This window comes from Stegostoma tigrinum, chromosome 17, assembly GCF_030684315.1.
Source record: "Stegostoma tigrinum isolate sSteTig4 chromosome 17, sSteTig4.hap1, whole genome shotgun sequence".
Taxonomy (NCBI): Eukaryota; Metazoa; Chordata; class Chondrichthyes; order Orectolobiformes; family Stegostomatidae; genus Stegostoma; species Stegostoma tigrinum.
In genome coordinates, this window is record NC_081370.1 from 38002759 (window position 1) to 38022148 (window position 19390).

At 42.9% G+C, this 19390-nt stretch overlaps 1 protein-coding gene across 3 annotated transcripts in view; it reads right to left on the bottom strand.

Moving 5' to 3' along the window:
- Positions 1-10227, bottom strand: part of si:ch211-266k8.4 (TBC1 domain family member 10A) — a 118095-nt gene extending 107868 nt beyond the window's left edge. For all 3 annotated transcript variants that reach the window (XM_048545868.1, XM_048545867.1, XM_048545870.2), the window contains exons 1-3: positions 10033-10227; positions 5754-5841; positions 3460-3567 (exon numbers count right to left, since the gene is read on the bottom strand). In XM_048545868.1, coding sequence (XP_048401825.1) covers positions 3460-3567; positions 5754-5841; positions 10033-10148 — 312 coding nt within the window. In that variant the 5' untranslated portion in view covers positions 10149-10227. The remainder of the gene's footprint in view (positions 1-3459; positions 3568-5753; positions 5842-10032) is intronic.
- Positions 10228-19390: the final 9163 nt, after the last annotated feature.

Consider the following 19390-nt stretch of genomic DNA (forward strand, 5'->3'; position numbering starts at 1 on the left):
GGCCTCTGGTCCTAAATGCTCCCATAAAGGGGGAGAAAAAACAACCACTTTGCATCTAACTTGTCAAGCCTAAGTATCTCATGTTTCAATAACATCATCTTTCATTCTTCTAAGCTCCACTTAATACAGACCCCACCTACTCAACTTCTCAGAAAATCCTTCTATACCTGTGATCAACCTAGTCAATCTTCTCTCGACTGCTCCTTATGCCAGTACATCTTTCCTTAGGTTGGAGGACAAAAATCATTCGAGGTATGGTCTGGCTAGCGCCCTGAATAGTTTTAGGAATACTTCTCTATTTTTATACTCCATTGTCTATGAAATAAAAGGGTCAATGATGAATGTACCTTTCCTATTACCTGCTGAATTTGGATGCTATCTTTGAGATTCATGCATAAAAGGACACACTAACCCTTTGTGCTGCAGCTTTCTGCAGTCTTTCACCATTTAAATAATAGTCAGCTCTGCATTTCTTCCTGCCAAAGTGCATAACCAGACATTTTCCCCATGTTACATTCCATCTACCAAATTTTCATTTACGTGATCTACCAGTCTATGCCACTCTGCCAAATGTCACCTTCAATAATTGCCTACCCACTTTTGTCTCATCTGCAAATTTGGTGGTGGCATATTCATTTGTCATTTGTCATTCATCATTCATGTCACTAATATAGAATCACAAAATTCTTATAGCAGGCCATTCAACCCATCTAGTCCACACTGAACTTCTGAAGAACAGCCCAGCTTACACTATCCCTGTAATACTGCATTTCCCAAGGCTAACACATTTAGCCTATTTACAATACATTTTGAGAACGCTTGTGACCTTACCACACTTCCCTGTTGTACTTCACTTGTTGTGGTTTACCATCCTGAAAATACTCTCTCTACCTCTACTGTCTATTAGTTAGAGGATCCTGTCTATTCTAATAAACTATCCCTAATACCATGTTTTACCTTATTATATAGCCAATGTACGGTACCTTATCAAACGTCTTTTGGATTCCAAATATATTACATTGATTGTTTTCCCCTTATCTGTTTCCTCAAAAGAACTTCAATAATTGAGACAGTGTTTGACTTTTATGAAGTCATGCTGACTGTTTTATTAACTAATCTCTCTAAATACACATCTAATGCATGCTTTTTAAACAGATTATTTTAACAGTAACACACATGGATTTCCAGAAAGCTTTTGTTACAGTGCCACACAGATACACAATGAAACATATGCATCATGGTATAAAAGGGACCGTAACTATATGGATGCAAAATTGGCTGAATGATTGGAAAAATGTCACCGTGCACTACTGTTCCTTATCTGAAGGTAAGTTTATAGTGGAGCTCCCCAGGGGTTAATATTGGGACCCTTACTTTTCCTGGTGTATATTCATGATCTCAACCTTGGTGTGTAGAGGGACAATTTCAGGGTTTATAATTGACAAAATTTGGAAGGATTGTAAACAGTGAGAACAGTGTAGAACTCAAAAGGACATTGACAAGTTAGTGGAGTGGGCAGATAGGTGAGAGATGAGGTTCAATGCAGAGAAGTGGTGACAATGTACTTTGGTCTAGAGAACATTGAGACATGATATAAAATAGAAGGTATTCTAAATTGGGTGCAGGAGCAGAGGGGTGTGTGTATATGCACACAGATCATCAAAAGGTGGCAAGAAAGATGGAGAGAGAGCAGTTAATAAAGCATACAGTATGCTCAGCTTTATTAGAGGCAAAGAGCACAAGAGTAAGGAGGTGACGTTGAACTTATAAAAGGCACATGTTAGACCTCAGCTGCAGTACCATATATAGTTGCAGGCAACATGTTATAGTAAGCGTGTGAATGCACTGGAGACAGAGCAGAAGCAATTTACAAGAAAGGTTCCAAGAATGGTAACCTTCAGTGATGAGGACAGAAAAAGTTGGGACTGTTCCCCTTGGACAGGAAGAGGTAGAGAGAAGATTTGATACAGGTTTTCAAAATCATGAGGGGGCTGGATCTTGCTCATGAAAGAAGTGAATGAGGGGAACATAGATTTAAATTGATATGCAAACAAAGCGAGAGTAATGCAAGAATAAAAACTTCTTCCCGTACTGTGAATAGTTAGAGCATGGAATGCACTGCCTGGAATTTTGGTGGAGGCAGGTTCAATTGAGGCCTTCAAGAGGGTGCTTCGTGAATATTTGGTTAGAAAGAGTGTGTAGGGTTTTTGGCAAGGCAGGAGATTGGTACTAGGTGTTAGAACTGGTAAATGTACCATAGGCTGAATGCTTCCTTCTGCCCTGTAACAATTCTATGACAGACGCTAATTGAACTGGTCCACGGTTAGCTGTTCTTCATCTTTTTTCAAGAGTGAAACATTGGAATGGAATTGAATTAGTTTTGTTGTCACATGTACTCAAATGAGTAGAATAAAAAGTTTTAGTCTGCACGTTACAGAGCAATCTTAGGTAGAAAATTATCTAGGTAAAGATACTTTAGATCAAAGTTTTCTAATTCTCTAGGACATTTCCATGATCTAAAGATTTTTAGAAAATTACTACTAGTGCACCTACCAGCTCTGTAGCTACTTCTTTTAAAACCTTAGGATGTGAACCATCAGGTCCAGGAAACTTATTGGTTTTTAGCCCCATTAATTTCCCCCAAGTAAGTTTTCTCTTGCAATAGTCATCATGTTTCTTTCCTCCCCCACTTTAGTTCCTTCATTATTTAGAATTTTTGGAATACTATTCTTGACTTCTGAAGTGAAGACCGATGCAAAATATTTATTCAACTCACCAGCCATTTCCTAGTTCCCCATTATTATTTCTTCAGTCTCATCCTCTAAAGGGCCTTGCAAATTTAGCTTCTGATCCAAGTTTCTCCCTCTCAAATTAAATTCAACCATGCTACGGCCACTACTTCGGAACAGACTTTTTACTCATTTCAGTTAATCAGACCATCTTACTACATCATGCCAGATCCAAAATAGCCTGATCCCTGGTTGAATCCACATTATTCTAGAAAACTGTCCCAAATATACTATGAAATCTTCCATGTGACTACTTCTGTCAATGTGGTTTTCCCAATGCACATGAAAATTAAGGACACCATTTGATTAATTCACTCGATTTTTGCCCCCCTGCCCAAGATGTCATGATAGTATTTAGAAGATTAGCAGGGAAGTGCTCAGCAACTCTTTGGTAGATATTTGTTCAAACAACAGCATTAAAATTGTAGCAGTGCTGCATATAGAAGAATGCTGTGTGCATATTAACTACTGCATTCAGTGCCACTGTATTACTACTACTACTACTAATAATAATAATATTTCATTGTCTGTAAAGTATTTTTGGAGATCCAAAAGTTGTGAAAAAGACTGTATAGTGAATATCTGTCTCTTTTCAATAATAATGTATCCAGTACAATATTTTTAAAAACCAACACCCATGCACCATAGATCAAAAAATAGCTTTCCTCACCTGGTAGGTGTGGGTACTACTCTCTTTAACTAGGTCACTATCCAAAAGGCATTTCCACAGACGACCACGTAGTTTGATGGGAACACCATCTTCAAGCAAGATATGCATCTGAAAAAGGTTTCAGTTAAAAACAACTGAACACACTACAAAATGATCATGAAGTAGAATACACAAGGAGTGAATTATTTTGCACATTAACAGAGACAGCTTTTCAAAAAGACTGAACTTTTTGTTAATGGATGAGGATCAGTTTTCCCCTCTCTAATACAGAACAAAGTTGGATCCAGATTACTTGGTAATCCTTATCACTGTTTAAATATCAAGAATGTCCAGATGTATGTCTTAATAAACTGTAGACCAGGAGCTCATATCGCATTTGAGCAGTTTTTTAAAAAAAATGTTTGAAAACACTAAGGTGGGATTGCTAAGTGACATTTATTTGGTTGGATCACATAAAAGAAAAAAAAATCATCAAGTTCACTGTAGCTTTTTAGTGAGGAAACCACCTTACTCAGTCTGCACCCAGTGTGACTCCAGACCACACTAATGTTATCATCGTTAGCAACTCCTTTGTCTGTCCAACTGTTGTTCTCTCTCTTTAGGCTCTATCCTATCATTTTCTCCCTACCCCACTCTCCCTCCCTATTCTTTGCATTTAAACTGATGTTTTCCCAGCCACAATCAGTTCTGAGGAAGGGTCACCAGACCCAAAATATTAACACTGATTTTTTCTTCACAGATGTTGCCAGACCCGCTGAGCTTTTCCAACAACTTTGTTCTGGTTCTACAAAAATGTGGCTTGCATCATAGAAAAGAAAAATGCTGAGGATAATGGAAACCTGAAATAAAAACAGTATGTGCTGGAATGAACCAAAGTAGAATCATACTGGAGTCAAATGTTAACTGTTTCTCAGTATATGGACTGGCCATGTTTCTCCAGCACGGGCTTGATCCTAAAACTATTAAAATGGCTTAGCAAGTCACCCTGTTGTACCAAAACTATACAAACCACCCAGATTGCAGGGTACGTACACCTACCATCACCTTCTCAAAGACCATGGTGTTCACCCTCGTGCTGTGAATCCAATAACATGGTTATTATGATTTGTCAATAATTCCAATCTCTATCAATAAACCAAAGCAGACCCAAGGCATGAGGTGATGAAATCCCAAATGCTGGAGAGCTCTGAGAATAATAGATCAAAATTCACCTGTTCCCTACATGTTCATTGCACTCTTGTATTGCATCATCACACTCTACCTCCCGTCCTAAAATATGATATACAATGAATCCATCTACTGTGCTTGTTATTGAACCAGCACACTGACCTCTCATGTCTCCAGAGATCCCATCGAATACCCTTCACTCACTGAAAATTCTTCCCATAGATTAGTTTTGAATTTATCCCCTTCAAAACTCAGGCTGATGTCCTCTGGTTCTACTATTCCAGACAAAGTGAAACAATTCGTTGCGTTTCACTGCACAATATTTAGCATAAGTAATGCTGTGTCATATTGTCTGCTTTTGTGGTCATCATGCCTACACCATTGCTGCTTTGTGACCAACCACGAGAGAGCGATCAGTGCAGGGACTAGTCACCATCTAGTTTTGTCCACCCTTCTTGGGTTTTGGAATGACCTAGCCGCTGCCAGACCCTTGCCTGCTGACATGGCGAGAGATTAGAAATTTGCAGGCTGACAATACATGGGATGAAGTCAATTGCTTCCATGTCATTATGTACACAATGAACTAGACCATTCAAAATGGATCTTCTTGAAAGGGACCGAGGAGCTGGCATTGAGACTATCCAATATCTTCAGGGGAAAAAAAAAAAGAGAAACAGTCTATAAATTCCCTCCTCGAAAAGGAGAGAGCACACAAGCATCTTTTAGCTTCTTTTTACAGGTCAGACAAGACCTGAGCTTCAATCACTGTCTCCATTTGGGAGATAATGGCGGTCAAGAAGGAACATGAACTGTGTGGAGCTGGATGAACACAGCAGGCCAAGCAGCATCTCAGGAGCACAAAAGCTGACGTTTCGGCCCTAGACCCCAAAACTCTCTCTGATGAAGGGTCTAGGGCCGAAACATCGGCTTTTGTGCTCCTGAGATGCGGTTTGGCCTGCTGTGTTCATCCAGCTCCACACTTTGTTGTCTTGGTTTCTCCAGCATCTGCAGTTCCTATTATCACTCAAGGAACATGAACTTCACATTTATGACAAACATGCTTATAACTGGCTCACAACATTTTTTGAAAAAATGCACAGTTTTCTAGTTTACAATATTCACTTTACCTTATCCATGCATGATGCACCAGCCTCATTCCAATTGCTAAGCATTTTCTGCCATGATTCTAGCTTGGAAGAATCGACACTTGGGTAACTGTGAACCGAGGTAAAAGATGTCAATCCGGAAGAACAGAGTGAGGGGGAGAAAAAGACAAAGACAGGCAGGGCTGACAGGATAGAAATGGAGAAGGGCACTAACAAAAGGGATTCATGAGGACAGACTGAGAAAGAAGGTGGAGGAGTATGAGTTAAACAGAGATACAGGCAAAGAACAGAGGGAGAGAGACAGGGTGTGATTCAAAGGGGGAAATTTAAAAACAGTCAAGAAATGGAGAGAGAAGAGAAAACATGAGTGAATGTTTTGAATTAAAACAATATCTTTTACAACCTAAAGTTATCCCTAAGCACATTACAGCCAATTAAGTGAGCACAGTCACTGTTGTAACACAAGGAAACCAGGCAGCCAACTAATGAACCACAAACAGTCACAAAGAACAATGATAATAAAATGTGGGGCTGGATGAACACAGCAGGCCAAGCAGCATCTCAGGAGCACAAAAGCTGACGTTTCGGGCCTAGACCCTTCATCAGAGAGGGGGATGGGGGGAGGGAACTGGAATAAATAGGGAGAGAGGGGGAGGTGGACCGAAGATGGAGAGTAAAGAAGATAGGTGGAGAGGGTGTAGGTGGGGAGGTAGGGAGGGGATAGGTCAGTCCAGGGAAGACGGACAGGTCAAGGAGGTGGGATGAGGTTAGTAGGTAGCTGGGGGTGCGGCTTGGGGTGGGAGGAAGGGATGGGTGAGAGGAAGAACCGGTTAGGGAGGCAGAGACAGGTTGGACTGGTTTTGGGATGCAGTGGGTGGGGGGGAAGAGCTGGGCTGGTTGTGTGGTGCAGTGGGGGGAGGGGATGAACTGGGCTGGTTTAGGGATGCAGTGGGGGAAGGGGAGATTTTGAAACTGGTGAAGTCCACATTGATACCATATGGCTGCAGGGTTCCCAGGCGGAATATGAGTTGCTGTTCCTGCAACCTTCGGGTGGCATCATTGTGGCAGTGCAGGAGGCCCATGATGGACATGTCATCAAGAGAATGGGAGGGGGAGTGGAAATGGTTTGCGACTGGGAGGTGCAGTTGTTGGTTACGAACTGAGCGGAGGTGTTCTGCAAAGCGGTCCCCAAGCCTCCGCTTGGTTTCCCCAATGTAGAGGAAGCCGCACCGGGTACAGTGGATGCAGTATACCACATTGGCAGATGTGCAGGTGAACCTCTGCTTAATGTGGAATGTCATCTTGGGGCCTGGGATGGGGGTGAGGGAGGAGGTGTGGGGACAAGTGTAGCATTTCCTGCGGTTGCAGGGGAAGGTGCCGGGTATGGTGGGGTTGGAGGGCAGTGTGGAGCGAACAAGGGAGTCACGGAGAGAGTGGTCTCTCCGGAAAGCAGACAGGGGAGGGGATGGAAAAATGTCTTGGGTGGTGGGGTCGGATTGTAAATGGCGGAAGTGTCGGAGGATAATGCGTTGTATCCGGAGGTTGGTAGGGTGGTGTGTGAGAACGAGGGGGATCCTCTTGGGGCGGTTGTGGCGGGGGCGGGGTGTGAGGGATGTGTCGCGGGAGACGCGGTCAAGGGCGTTCTCAATCACCGTGGGGGGAAAGTTGCGGTCCTTAAAGAACTTGGACATCTGGGATGTGCGGGAGTGGAATGTCTTATCGTGGGAGCAGATGCGGCGGAGGCGGAGGAATTGGGAATAGGGGATGGAATTTTTGCAGGAGGGTGGGTGGGAGGAGGTGTATTCTAGGTAGCTGTGGGAGTCGGTGGGCTTGAAATGGACATCAGTTACAAGCTGGTTGCCTGAGATGGAGACTGAGAGGTCCAGGAAGGTGAGGGATGTGCTGGAGATGGCCCAGGTGAACTGAAGGTTGGGGTGGAAGGTGTTGGTGAAGTGGATGAACTGTTCGAGCTCCTCTGGGGAGCAAGAGGCGGCGCCGATACAGTCATCAATGTACCGGAGGAAGAGGTGGGGTTTGGGGCCTGTGTAGGTGCGGAAGATGGACTGTTCCACGTAACCTACAAAGAGGCAGGCATAGCTGGGGCCCATGCGGGTGCCCATGGCCACCCCCTTAGTCTGTAGGAAGTGGGAGGAGTCAAAAGAGAAGTTGTTGAGTGTGAGGACGAGTTCCGCTAGGCGGATGAGAGTGTCGGTGGAGGGGGCCTGGTCGGGCCTGCGGGACAGGAAGAAGCGGAGGGCCTTGAGGCCATCTCCATGCGGAATGCAGGTGTACAGGGACTGGACGTCCATGGTGAATATGAGGTGTTGGGGGCCAGGGAATTGGAAGTCCTGGAGGAGGTGGAGGGCGTGGGTGGTGTCACGGACATAGGTGGCGAGTTCCTGGACCAAAGGGGAGAAAATGGAGTCCAGATAGGTGGAGATGAGTTCGGTGGGGCAGGAGCAGGCTGAGACGATGGGTCGACCGGGGCAGGCAGGTTTGTGGATTTTGGGAAGGAGATAGAAACGGGCCGTGCGGGGTTGGGGAACAATGAGGTTGGAGGCTGTGGGTGGGAGGTCCCCTGAGGTGATGAGGTCATGAATGGTGTTGGAGATGATGGTTTGGTGCTCGGGTGTGGGGTCATGATCGAGGAGGCGGTAGGAGGTGGTGTCGGAAAGTTGGCGTCTGGCCTCGGCGATGTAGAGGTCAGTACGCCATACAAAGAACAATGACATACGTGAACAGATAACCAGATAGGATTTTCTGGCTCTTCTCCAAAGTGGCAACATGGAATCCACCCGACTGTGTGAGCAAGGCCTTAGTATCATCCACACAGCAGCCTCTCTCATATTGAATTTTAGCATTGAGGCTGGGAATATCAACCTGGATAATGCACTTGGTTTTTTGCAGTAGGAGCTTTTGGGTGTTTTGAAATTACTACTATTAAACCATGATTGACATAGCAGGTGAAAATGGCCCCTGGTGTAGTGTAGAAACAAATGAATGATTGCCAACCCTTTTAACATTCTCACCAAATTTTCATTTTGAATTCAAAGTGAAAAATCTGGAAGATTGTAAAACAGAAAGCCAATGTGTTTTGTGTTGAAGAGAGAGAGAGAAAAATTATACCATTACGTTTAGATTTTTCACGAATTGTTCAAGAACGTACATCATTTTTGATTTTAATTCAAAGATTTTGCCAGCTACACTCTCGTTATAAAATCCCAGAGAGATTTAAAGTAGTAATGTCGACTAAACCTAATACCCTTAATTTTTGCACAGCAGATTGTAACGAGATTCTCAGAAATTTGCGAGAACTTGTCAATGGAAAGTGCTGTTCTGTCAATTACTGGGCCACATTTCGGGACACCAGGAAGAAAAGAACACAATTTAGCATCGCAAACCGGTCCGGCCATTCTGTGAGATCAAGGGCGATCTTTAACTTCACCCTTTCCTCATGTGTACTCCTTAAAAAGAAACTGAACAAAAAAAATCTATCAGTTTCAGTTTTAAAATTAAGACCTCTTTTGCTCCGTACTGAAGAGAATATCTGCTAGTCTTCGACTCTGGAAGCAGGAGCAGTTTCCGCTTCCATTTTCCAATGAAAGTAAAATTATTGGTGAGCAAATTTAGTGACCTGATTTCAGAGCAAGGTTATATCGCGCAATAACTGCCAGCCAGATTGCAACCGCTCACACTATTTGCATTCTTTCCCTATAACGAAAACACTTCTACCACAAAGGGAAGTCACGAATGTAAAACACATTCAACAATTGCACCATTCGACAAATTACGACCGTGCCTTTTCGCGGTTGAGATTAGCAAACCGCACGGGTTTCTCGCTGGAACCCTGAATGAAACTGTCGAATACACTGCACAATAGTGACAGTTGCGGAACTGAGTAGCTGGTTGTGGACCAGCGACTCGGTCCAGTCCTCAAACAACAATAAAGCCTACAGGGCATTCAGCTGCCAACATGATTCCCGGCTCTGATGAAGGGTCTAGGCCCGAAACGTCAGCTTTTGTGCTCCTGAGATGCTGCTTGGCTTGCTGTGTTCATCCAGCTTCACACTTTATTATCTTTGATTCCCGGCAAGGAATCCGGCTTTCCTGCAACAGGTGCGCCTGTCCAGTCCCTCAGCCACAACCAATTGTTCCTGAACTGCAGTCTTGATTCATACGGTCACTGCAGGCGCTTTTATGTATAGCCGCTAAGTCAGTATAATTGATCGTAGAAGTGGGGCTTCGGGGTGTGGGTATTTAATGCGAGGATTGGGCAAGGGTCAGTGAGGGACAGACTTGCCTGTATTCGTGGCTGCGATGTTCCTGCTTCCACTTGTCGCAATTCCTCCGAAACACCGCGAAGCCAAACTGGTCGAAACCCAACACGCATGGCTTCTCGGTCGGGCGGCTGCTCATACTAGCCCGGGAGCTGGTTTCTCAGGGTTTCCAAGCTTTTTTCCCTGCCCCCAGCAGCGGCACCCAGCTTCACCTCTAGCCGCTGGTCCCCAGTCAAATCAAAAGCACTTTCGAATCTAGCGCCACTGCCCCTGCCACACCCCCACTCTCTCCGGATTGGACGGGACGCCTGTTTGACAGCGAGGTCCGACCAATAGAAACCGCTGACGGGTGGGACCAAACTTCCACACAAACTGAGCCCTCTTGTTCCTCTGATCTCAGGAAGGAGGATGGAAATTAGCTTTCCAAAACATTTTCTTGCTTCCAATATCTCCCCCCTTTCTTTTCCAAAATTCTTCTGCTTGCCAAAAAACTTTTCCCCTTCAGTGTTCTCACTGCACGCTGTAGTCATGGAGCTATTCAGCTGCGAACGGTTGGCGACAAAGAGACCAGTAAATCCATGCGCTCTTATGTATGATACCCCATATCCAGGTCTCAGCTAAGGTGAGCTGGCAGTTTTATCAATAGAGGTGATACACTTGATATCAATATATTTTAAGCTCATATTTATCACTTGGTGCATTTCCACTGTAATGACATCACAATTACAAAGTAACATCACCACCGCTTTCTCTAATGTTAAGCTTCAAAAAAACATATTTCTTCAGATGCATGTTATCCAAATAAAATTATGGTTTTCTGTTTATAATTTAGATTGTGATTAACTTAAATGCATCTTGCTCCCCAATGACATGTGGAGATGCATGTAAGGGGGATGGAACTGCTTGTGATTTATCTGTGAAGTGGCACCTGCACGAATATGTATCTCCTTTCTGGATGCCATATTTTCTCCAACATAGAACAACTATCGCTGCGAGCAATTTTAGCTGCCAAATTTTTAACAGCTGGTACTTTTGTTTTAATTGGTCTTTGGATTTGGAGATTATTACTCAAAGTGGTTGCAACTGTAGAAGGGAGCCACTTCTTCTTAGAGTCATAAAGATTCACAGCATGGAAAGAGGCTCCCATGTCTGCAGCAGTCATGAAGTATTGTATCTATCTAATCTAATTCCATTTTCTAGTCCTTGGCCTGTCGTCTTCTTTGTGAAGGCACTTCAAGTGATTATCTTATTTGATGCCTCCTACTCTGACCACTCCGTGAATTCCAGATACCCGCTACTCTCAATGAAATAATTCTTCCTTAATTCCACACTTTCCTTCCCACTCCTTTTATCTCAAATTTACATCCTGTACGTCTACAAAGCAAAAATCGTTCTTCCTATCTACCTTATGTCCCTCATAATTTTGTACACCTTAATGAGGAGCCCCGCAGCCTTCTCTGCTCCAAGGAAAACAACGACAACCTAGCTAGTGTCTCCTCATAAATGAAACACTGCAGCCCAGTGAATATCTTGGTGAATCTCCTCTGCACAATGCAATCACATCCTTCCCACAGTATGGTGATTAGAACTGCATGCATTATTCCAATTGCGGCACAACTTACACTTTTCCCACACGTTGCCATTTGCCACAGTTCTGTCCATCTGACCACCCCATCAACATCATCCTGTAGTCTAAGGTTTTCCTCCTCACCATTTAGCACACCACCAATTTTTATGTGATCTTCAAATTTATTGATCAAATCTCCCATATTTGTGTCTGGATCATTAATACATACGACAAACAGCAGGGTACCCAGCATCAAACACTGTGGTACACCACTTGGCAGAGGCTTCTCCTCACATAAACAACCTTCAACCATCATCTTTTGCCACATACTGAGCCAATTTTGGATTGAATTTTTAAAAACTGCCCTGGATCCCGTGGACTTCTTGGATCAGTCTCCCATGGGAGAGCCTTGGCAGAAGACTGACCGAAGTCCACAGAAATAACATCCACTGCACTACCCTCATCCAAACATCTAGTCATCTTCTCAAAAAATTCAATCAAACCTGATAGACATGATCTTCCCCGAAAATCCATGCTGATTATTCTTCAATAATCTTGCCTCTCTCAGTAAAAATTCTGACCCCCACTAACAAAGACATTTTTCCATCCCCACCTTTATCTGCTTTCTGGAGGGACCACTCTCTCTGTGACTCCCTTGTCCGCTCCACGCTCCCCACCAGCCCCACTACCTTCGGCACTTTTCCCTGCAACCACAGGAAGTGCTACACCTGCCCCTACACCGCCCCCCCACATCCCCATCCCAGGCCCCAAGAAGACCTTCCACATCAAACAGATATTCAACTACACATCTGCTGATGTGGTATACTGTATCCGCTGTTCCTGATGTGGGCTCCTCTACATCAGGGAAACCAAGTGGAGGCTTGGGGACCACTTTGTGAAACACCTGTGCTCAGTTCGCAACAAACGACTGCATCTCCCAGTCACAAACCATTTCAACTCTCCCTCCCATTCCTTGGACAACATGTCCATCTTGGGCCTCCTCCAGTGCCACAACAATGCCGCCCAAAGGTTGCAGGAACAGCACCTCATATTTTGCTTGGGAATCCTGCAGCTCAATGGTATCAATGCGAACTTTGCAAGCTTCAAAATCTCCCCTCCCCTGACTGGACCCCAAAATCAGCCCAGCTCATCCCCGTCTCCCTAACCTGTTCTTCCTCCCACCTATCCACTCCTCCCACCTTAAGTCACATCCCCATCTCCTACCTACCAGCCTCATCCCGCCTCCTTGACCTGTCCATCCTCCCTGGACTGACCAATCCCCTCCTTAACTCCCCACCTACACTCACCTTTACTGGCTCCATCCCCGCCTCTTTGATCTGTCTGTCTCCTCTCCACCTATCTTCTCCTTTATCCATCTTCTATATGCCTCCCTCTCTCTCCCTATTTATTTCAGAATCGCCTTCCCATCCCTGATTTCTGAAGAAGGGTCCAGACCCGAAACGTCATCTTTCCTGCTTCGCTGATGCTGCTTGGCCTGCCGTGTTCATCCAGTTCCTCACCTTATTACCTCAGATTCTCCAGCATCGGCAGTTCCCACTATCTTGAAGTAAAAATTAAATCTGTCCTTCAGAGCTTTTTCCAAACGTTTCCCTACCATGTGATGATGTGGTGGAACTACTTTGGCAGTTGCTTAGTAGGAAGTTCCAGGCTGCAATGCTAAAATGACACTGATATAAATATATTATATATATATATATATATATATATCAGAGTTGGACTAGGCTGTGATTTGAAGGCTATGGTGGCCTCCATCTTGCTGACATTTGAAATATGTGAATCCCTTGCAGCACATCATTCGATGCAAACTCCTGCCCTTTTTTTCCTGCACCCTTGCTTTCATCTTCAATTACCTTTGATTTTTCATCACTTACCCTCTTAGTCAGTACAGACCAAAGTCTAGTTGATGGTTGTGTCAAAAAAAAGTCCTCACAATATCTCTGGTTATTTCACCAATCATAAATCTATGCTGTCTTGTTATCAGGCCTTTAACCATTGAGGAGAAAATAGAATGCTGGATTTCACAGAATGCTGCCTCTTAGAATCGAATAGAAATTTATTGTCACATGTACTTTTACATGAGAAATACAATTAAAATGTTTTATGTCATCCCACCACAGACCTGCAATGACAGAAGTCATACATAAGAATAATTTTAACAAAGTAAAATTAAGTCAAAGTTCCATCACTGTTCGGTTAATGGCTCCTGGGCTCAGGAAAGGCCAATTATGGAATGATGACATACCCTGAAGATGCAGCAGGGAAGACACTGCCACGCCAGGGTTCTGGAATACTGGGCCAGAAGCCTCCACCAAAGAAGATCACCATGCTAAGTTGAGGCTGCTTGCCAGGCCGCTGGAATACCGGGACGCGGAAGATGAAGAAGACCTCTACATGGGGAAGAGACATTTGTGCTGGGACAAGACTGCCACACCAGGCTAAGACTGCCTTTCTTCTCCTTCAGGCACCTGCGTCTAGCTGCAGACCTGGGGCCTCGGCCTAGTCTGCGTGCCCTTGGAGATTCAACCATGCACCTGTTCCTCACTCACTGGGTGTTCTTGGGTTGGGATGGAGCCACGTATAGCTCGTCGCGGCATTGCTGCCGGATGCCTCCTCCTTCATCTGCCAGTCTCTAGACTTAAAAGAAATTGAAGAAAATTTTAAAAAAAGAAGAGTAACAGTAAAAAAGAATAAAAGAAGAAAGAATGTAACTGGAATGGATGAGCCCTGTGCTTAGACCCCCTACTCCACCGCTGTCTTAAAGCATATCTTCTAACATAACAGTAATATAGAAAGCATGCAAATATCATAAGGAAATCAGAAGTTGAATTTGGATTTCATCATTTGTAGCAATGGTTGTTGGGGCAACTGAAGCTTTAAAGACTGTAGGTTGGTAGCTTCTCATTCGGTAAGACCCTAAAAAAATTAAGCAAAAGCCGCAAATAAAGTTGATGTGCTGATTTTCCCTAATCTATTTGGCACAGTCTCAGGCAGCGTACTGTATTCAACTGTTGAAAACAAAAAGTTTAATCAAACATCTCTAGCTCTTTTACCAATCATCTGAAATCAGTGTCCTCTCGTTCTTAACCCTTCCACCAATTATAAAAAGGCACGCATGTACAACATTTTTCACGGCCATCACCGTACAGCTCAAGGCTAATGAAGTACTTTTGAAATGTAGTCACTGTTATAATGTAGGGAATACAACAGTTAAGATGCCTACAACAAACTCCCAGAAATAGTAATGATAGTGAACAGTAATTGTATTTATAACATTGATTACAGAATTAATATTGACTTGAGCATCAGGGATAACTTTCCTCTTCTTCACCATAATGCTAGATATTAAGCAAAAATGAGTAGGCATAAGAGTAGTAAAAGAAAGTTGGTCCCTACCGCAGTACAACGCTTCCTCAGTACTGCACTGCAGTGTCAGCTTTGATGTCTGCATTCAAGGCCTGGAGTGGGTCTTGCACAAAGAGACTCAGAACACAGAGGCAGGAGTGTTACCTGCTGAGCCACACAGACACATTGGGAGATTTCTCTGTATCTAGTCCCTTCCTGATTTTAAGCAATCCTTCTCTCAAATCTCTTCGCAAACTTCTCTAAGAACAGCAGAAGGTTTGAAAATCTGTACGCATAACTGAAGTCCTGCTTCATCGGAACTATTATCGTAAATCTTTTCTGCATCATCTCCAAAATTTTCATAGTATCCTGTCTGCTTTACTTTGTTGCTTTTGTGAGCTACTCTGTTATTTACAATGATTTATGCACAATTAGGTGTCTCTATACGAACACTCTCTTTAGAGTTGTATCATTTATTGTACACTGTTTCGCTTCATTCTTTCTGTCAAAGTGTACCACATTTCCCTGCATTAAATTTAATCTGTCACACGTCCACTCATTTTCACTGTCTAAGTTAACTTGAAGGCTTTCACCACCTGAATACTTCCACGTTTTTTACAATTTGCAATTGTGACCTCCATATCTAATCAAGGTGTTGCGAAGTTGAATAGAGTACTTATGGATTAGGAGGCAGGAGGTCAGAATTTGGTGTTTGTAAAATGCTAGGGGGGAAAGCAGTGTGTGGTCTCTTTAAAAGAATGATGTGCTTTTCCCATGTTTAGAAATTTAAGAAGGACGTCTGTGAGCAGCTTGAAAGTTTGAAAGTGCACAGAGAGTACCCAAATTCAAATATTTGTATCACCATGTGGCTCGGTGGCTCAGTGGTTAGGACTGCTGCCTCACAGTGCCAGGGACCCAGGTTCAGTTCCAGCCTTTCAATTCCTATGTGGAGTTTGCACATTCTCCCCATGTCTGCGTGGGTTTCTTCCGGGTGCTCTGGTTTCCTCCTACAGTCTAAAATGTGCAGGTTACGTGGATTGGCCACGCTAAAATTGCCTGTAGTGTTCAGGGATGTGTACCTTAGGTGGGTTAAAGGCAGAGGGGTCCGGGTGGAATGCTGCAAGGATCGGTATAGACTTGTTGGGCCAAAGGACCTGTTTCCACACTGTAGGAATTCTATGAGAAGGCTATACAGTTAGCAGGCCAAGCAGCAATTCTGTTTTGTTACCAAGACAAGAAGTTTTGAATTTGGCCAAGCAATTTGATCCAGGCATTTGGATACCAAAAATCAGTTAAATTAAACCCGATGGTTTTAACAATATAGGACTAATCTTATTGCAAGAAACTGATGTGTCATCAAAAGTATAAAAGAAGATGGCAATTGGACAAAGGCAGAAAAGCGAACTGCCATCTGTCAGAGTTAACAACTCTCAGCTCTCCAGACAGAATCGCAGGCTGTCACAATCTTTTCTAAGGTTTAGACATAGCACCACATAAATCAATGATACCTACAGCACAACTAACTAATGTTCTTGCCAGAAAAATCGACAGAACATTCTCGAAGACACAAAACCTGGCTGTAATTTCAAGAGGCTAAATTCTAATTTTTATTTTTGTTTTATAAAAGTGGGATTTCTATTTATTGGAACAGCACACCATTAGAATCTTGTTTTATTTGGGAATGGTTAGTTAGAAGGGGGTTATTCAGTTTGTTAATAGTGTAGTTAATTTGTTCAATGTTAGAGTTAGATGAATAACTTGTTACTTGTTGATTATAAAGTGAGTGTCAATGGTTTATTTTATTTAACCACCAGACATTGCTGAAAGGCAGATTACACCACTTTTCACACTCCTTTTAAACAGATAAGAGGGCGAGGTGCTCCTCTTTGGGTGTTTCAGTTTTAATTCTCAGAGCAGCGTCAACCTCTGCTTTATGACAGATTGGGGCTCATGTCTGGGATCTGAATGGATTTGAACATATCTGAACAGATTGAACAAATGTGAATGTATTTGGAATGAATCTGAACAGATGTGGAAAAACTGAAAGATTTCAGAAGATTTAAACAGACTTGGGAATTAGTATCTTAGACCTTTAAATAAAACTTAAGTGAGATGTGGGAACTCAGTTTAATTTAGGTTGCTTGTTATTGGTTGAAACAAACGTGGGGAAATGGCTCTTAACATTGCTTAAGTGGTTTTGGGGGTCGAAGATGCCTCCTAAATTTGCCAAGAAGGTTTTGAAATACAGAAAACAGGGACACTTCTAGAATTAGCAGAAAGGCTAGAATTGGGTTTAACTAGGGATAAGAAGAAAGCAGAAATTGTAATGGAGTTAGCCAAGCATTTAGGTATATCAGAGAAACAGTCAAGTGCAGTGGGGTTAGAAAAAATTAAACTGCAAATTAGAGAATTGGAGTTAGAAGATAAAGAAAGGGAAAGAAAATTCCTAGCTGAGAAAGAAGAAAAGAAAAGAAGGTCCGAGTTTGAGAAGGTGAAGTTGGAACTTAGGAGAAAAATAAACTTCAAATGACAGAAGTAAAAGTATAAGACAGAAGTGATGATGAACAAGCTCATCATAACTAACAGTCCGGTGGGGATACATACAAATATGGCAAAACATTACCAAAATCTGATGAAATAGATGAAGAAGCCTTTTTCATTTCCTTCGAGAAATCAGCTAAACAGATGCACTAGAGGCAATGTGGATAATGTTCATTCAGAACAAGTTGGGAGGCAGGGCTAGTGAGGTGTTTGCAGCCCTGTCAGAGGAGGTGTAAAGAGAATATGAAGGAATAAAACAGGCTGTTTTACTACGAATTGGTAACAGAAGCATATAGATAACCATTCAGAAATGTAGGAAAGGAATCAGATCAGACATATATCAAGTTTGGATGAATTAAACAGAGCAACTTCGACAGATGGATGAGAGCATTAAAGATAGAAATGACTTATGAGGATCTTAGAGATGTTATTCTGTTTGAGGAGTTTAAAAACCCACTTCCAGAAGTGAGAAGAACTCATGTTGAAGAAAGGAAAATTGAAACAGTGAGAAGTGCTGTAGAGACGGTGGATGAAAACGCCATCAGTACTTAAATAGAAATCTAGCTTCCGACAGCAATTTTATTCCATGAGGGATACAAATTGGGAAAGAGGGAGATCCTTCAATGAAAAACAAAAAGTAGACCGCAGTGGGTACAGTTGAATGTGTGAAATGTGTGAAGATAGAAACCCAAGAGGGTGGGAAAGAGGTGAAAGGCCTCAGGTGTTTCCACTGTAATAAAGTGCTGGTGGTTTAAGGAAGGCACTGGGAAAAGTTGTTTTCACTGCACTAAGGTGGGACCCACAAAGTCACAGTGCTGGTGGTTTAAGAAAGGCACTGGGAAAAAGACATGGCAAAAGAGGCTACGCCAGCGGGATTAGCTGAGGTAATGAAGGAAATCCCAAAGAATTTGAGGAGTTGCAGCAGACTACACAGCCAAGTTACAGACTGGATAGTAAGATGGCACCCTATCTTTTCAAAGACTTCAGCTGCGTGGGTAAGGATTACTGAAATAGAACAAGGGGATTAGATAAAGAAGTTTACATATTAAGAGATATGGGGGCTGGTCAGCCTATAATAGTAAGAGTTGAAAATATTTGCACTCCTTCTGAAATATTGCCTGAGAGAGTAATAATGTAGAATAAACTGAGAGAATTAGTTTTCCCCTGGGTAAGATAGGGCTAGAAAGTCCAATCAAGACTGGGAAAGTGATAGTAGGAGTGATGCAAAAATTGTTTATTGTGGGATACAATTTGTTCTTGGAAACAATGTAGCTGGATCACAGGTGGCCTGTTATAGTGGACAAGCCAAAAGAAAACCAGGGAACTGAGGAGTTAAAAGATAAATACCTTGGAACTTTCCTGGACTGTGTGGTAGTAAGATTCCACAGCCATAAGTTACAACAAGGAGGGAAAATAGAAGAGAAAGATAAAGGAGTTGGGGTCCAGTTAGTTTACGCTCTGTTAGATGAAATGATAAAGGAAAAACCTAAACAGGTAGAGGATCATGCAGAGGTGTTTAGCTTTGAAAGATTAATGGAGGTACAACAAAAAGATGAGGCAATAAACTTGCACAACTGTTTGCACAGCAACAGCTGTTTAGACACATTGGCATCGACACACACGTTATTTGCTAGTTGATTTCTTCTGGCTGTTGCTTCATTTCTACAAGTATGGAGTATTTTTGAAAATTGTGTAACATTTCCAAATTATAAGAAGTGATGTGACAAGAAAGGTGAAAGGGGAAAGATTTAAAATGGACCTGAGTGGCAACCTTTTTAAACAGAGGGTGGTGCATGTATGGAATAAGCTGTCAGAGGAAGTGGTAGAGGTGGGTCCAATTACAACATTTAAAAGATATTTGTACAAGTACATGAACAGGAACGGTTTAGAGGGATATGAGGCAAAAGGTA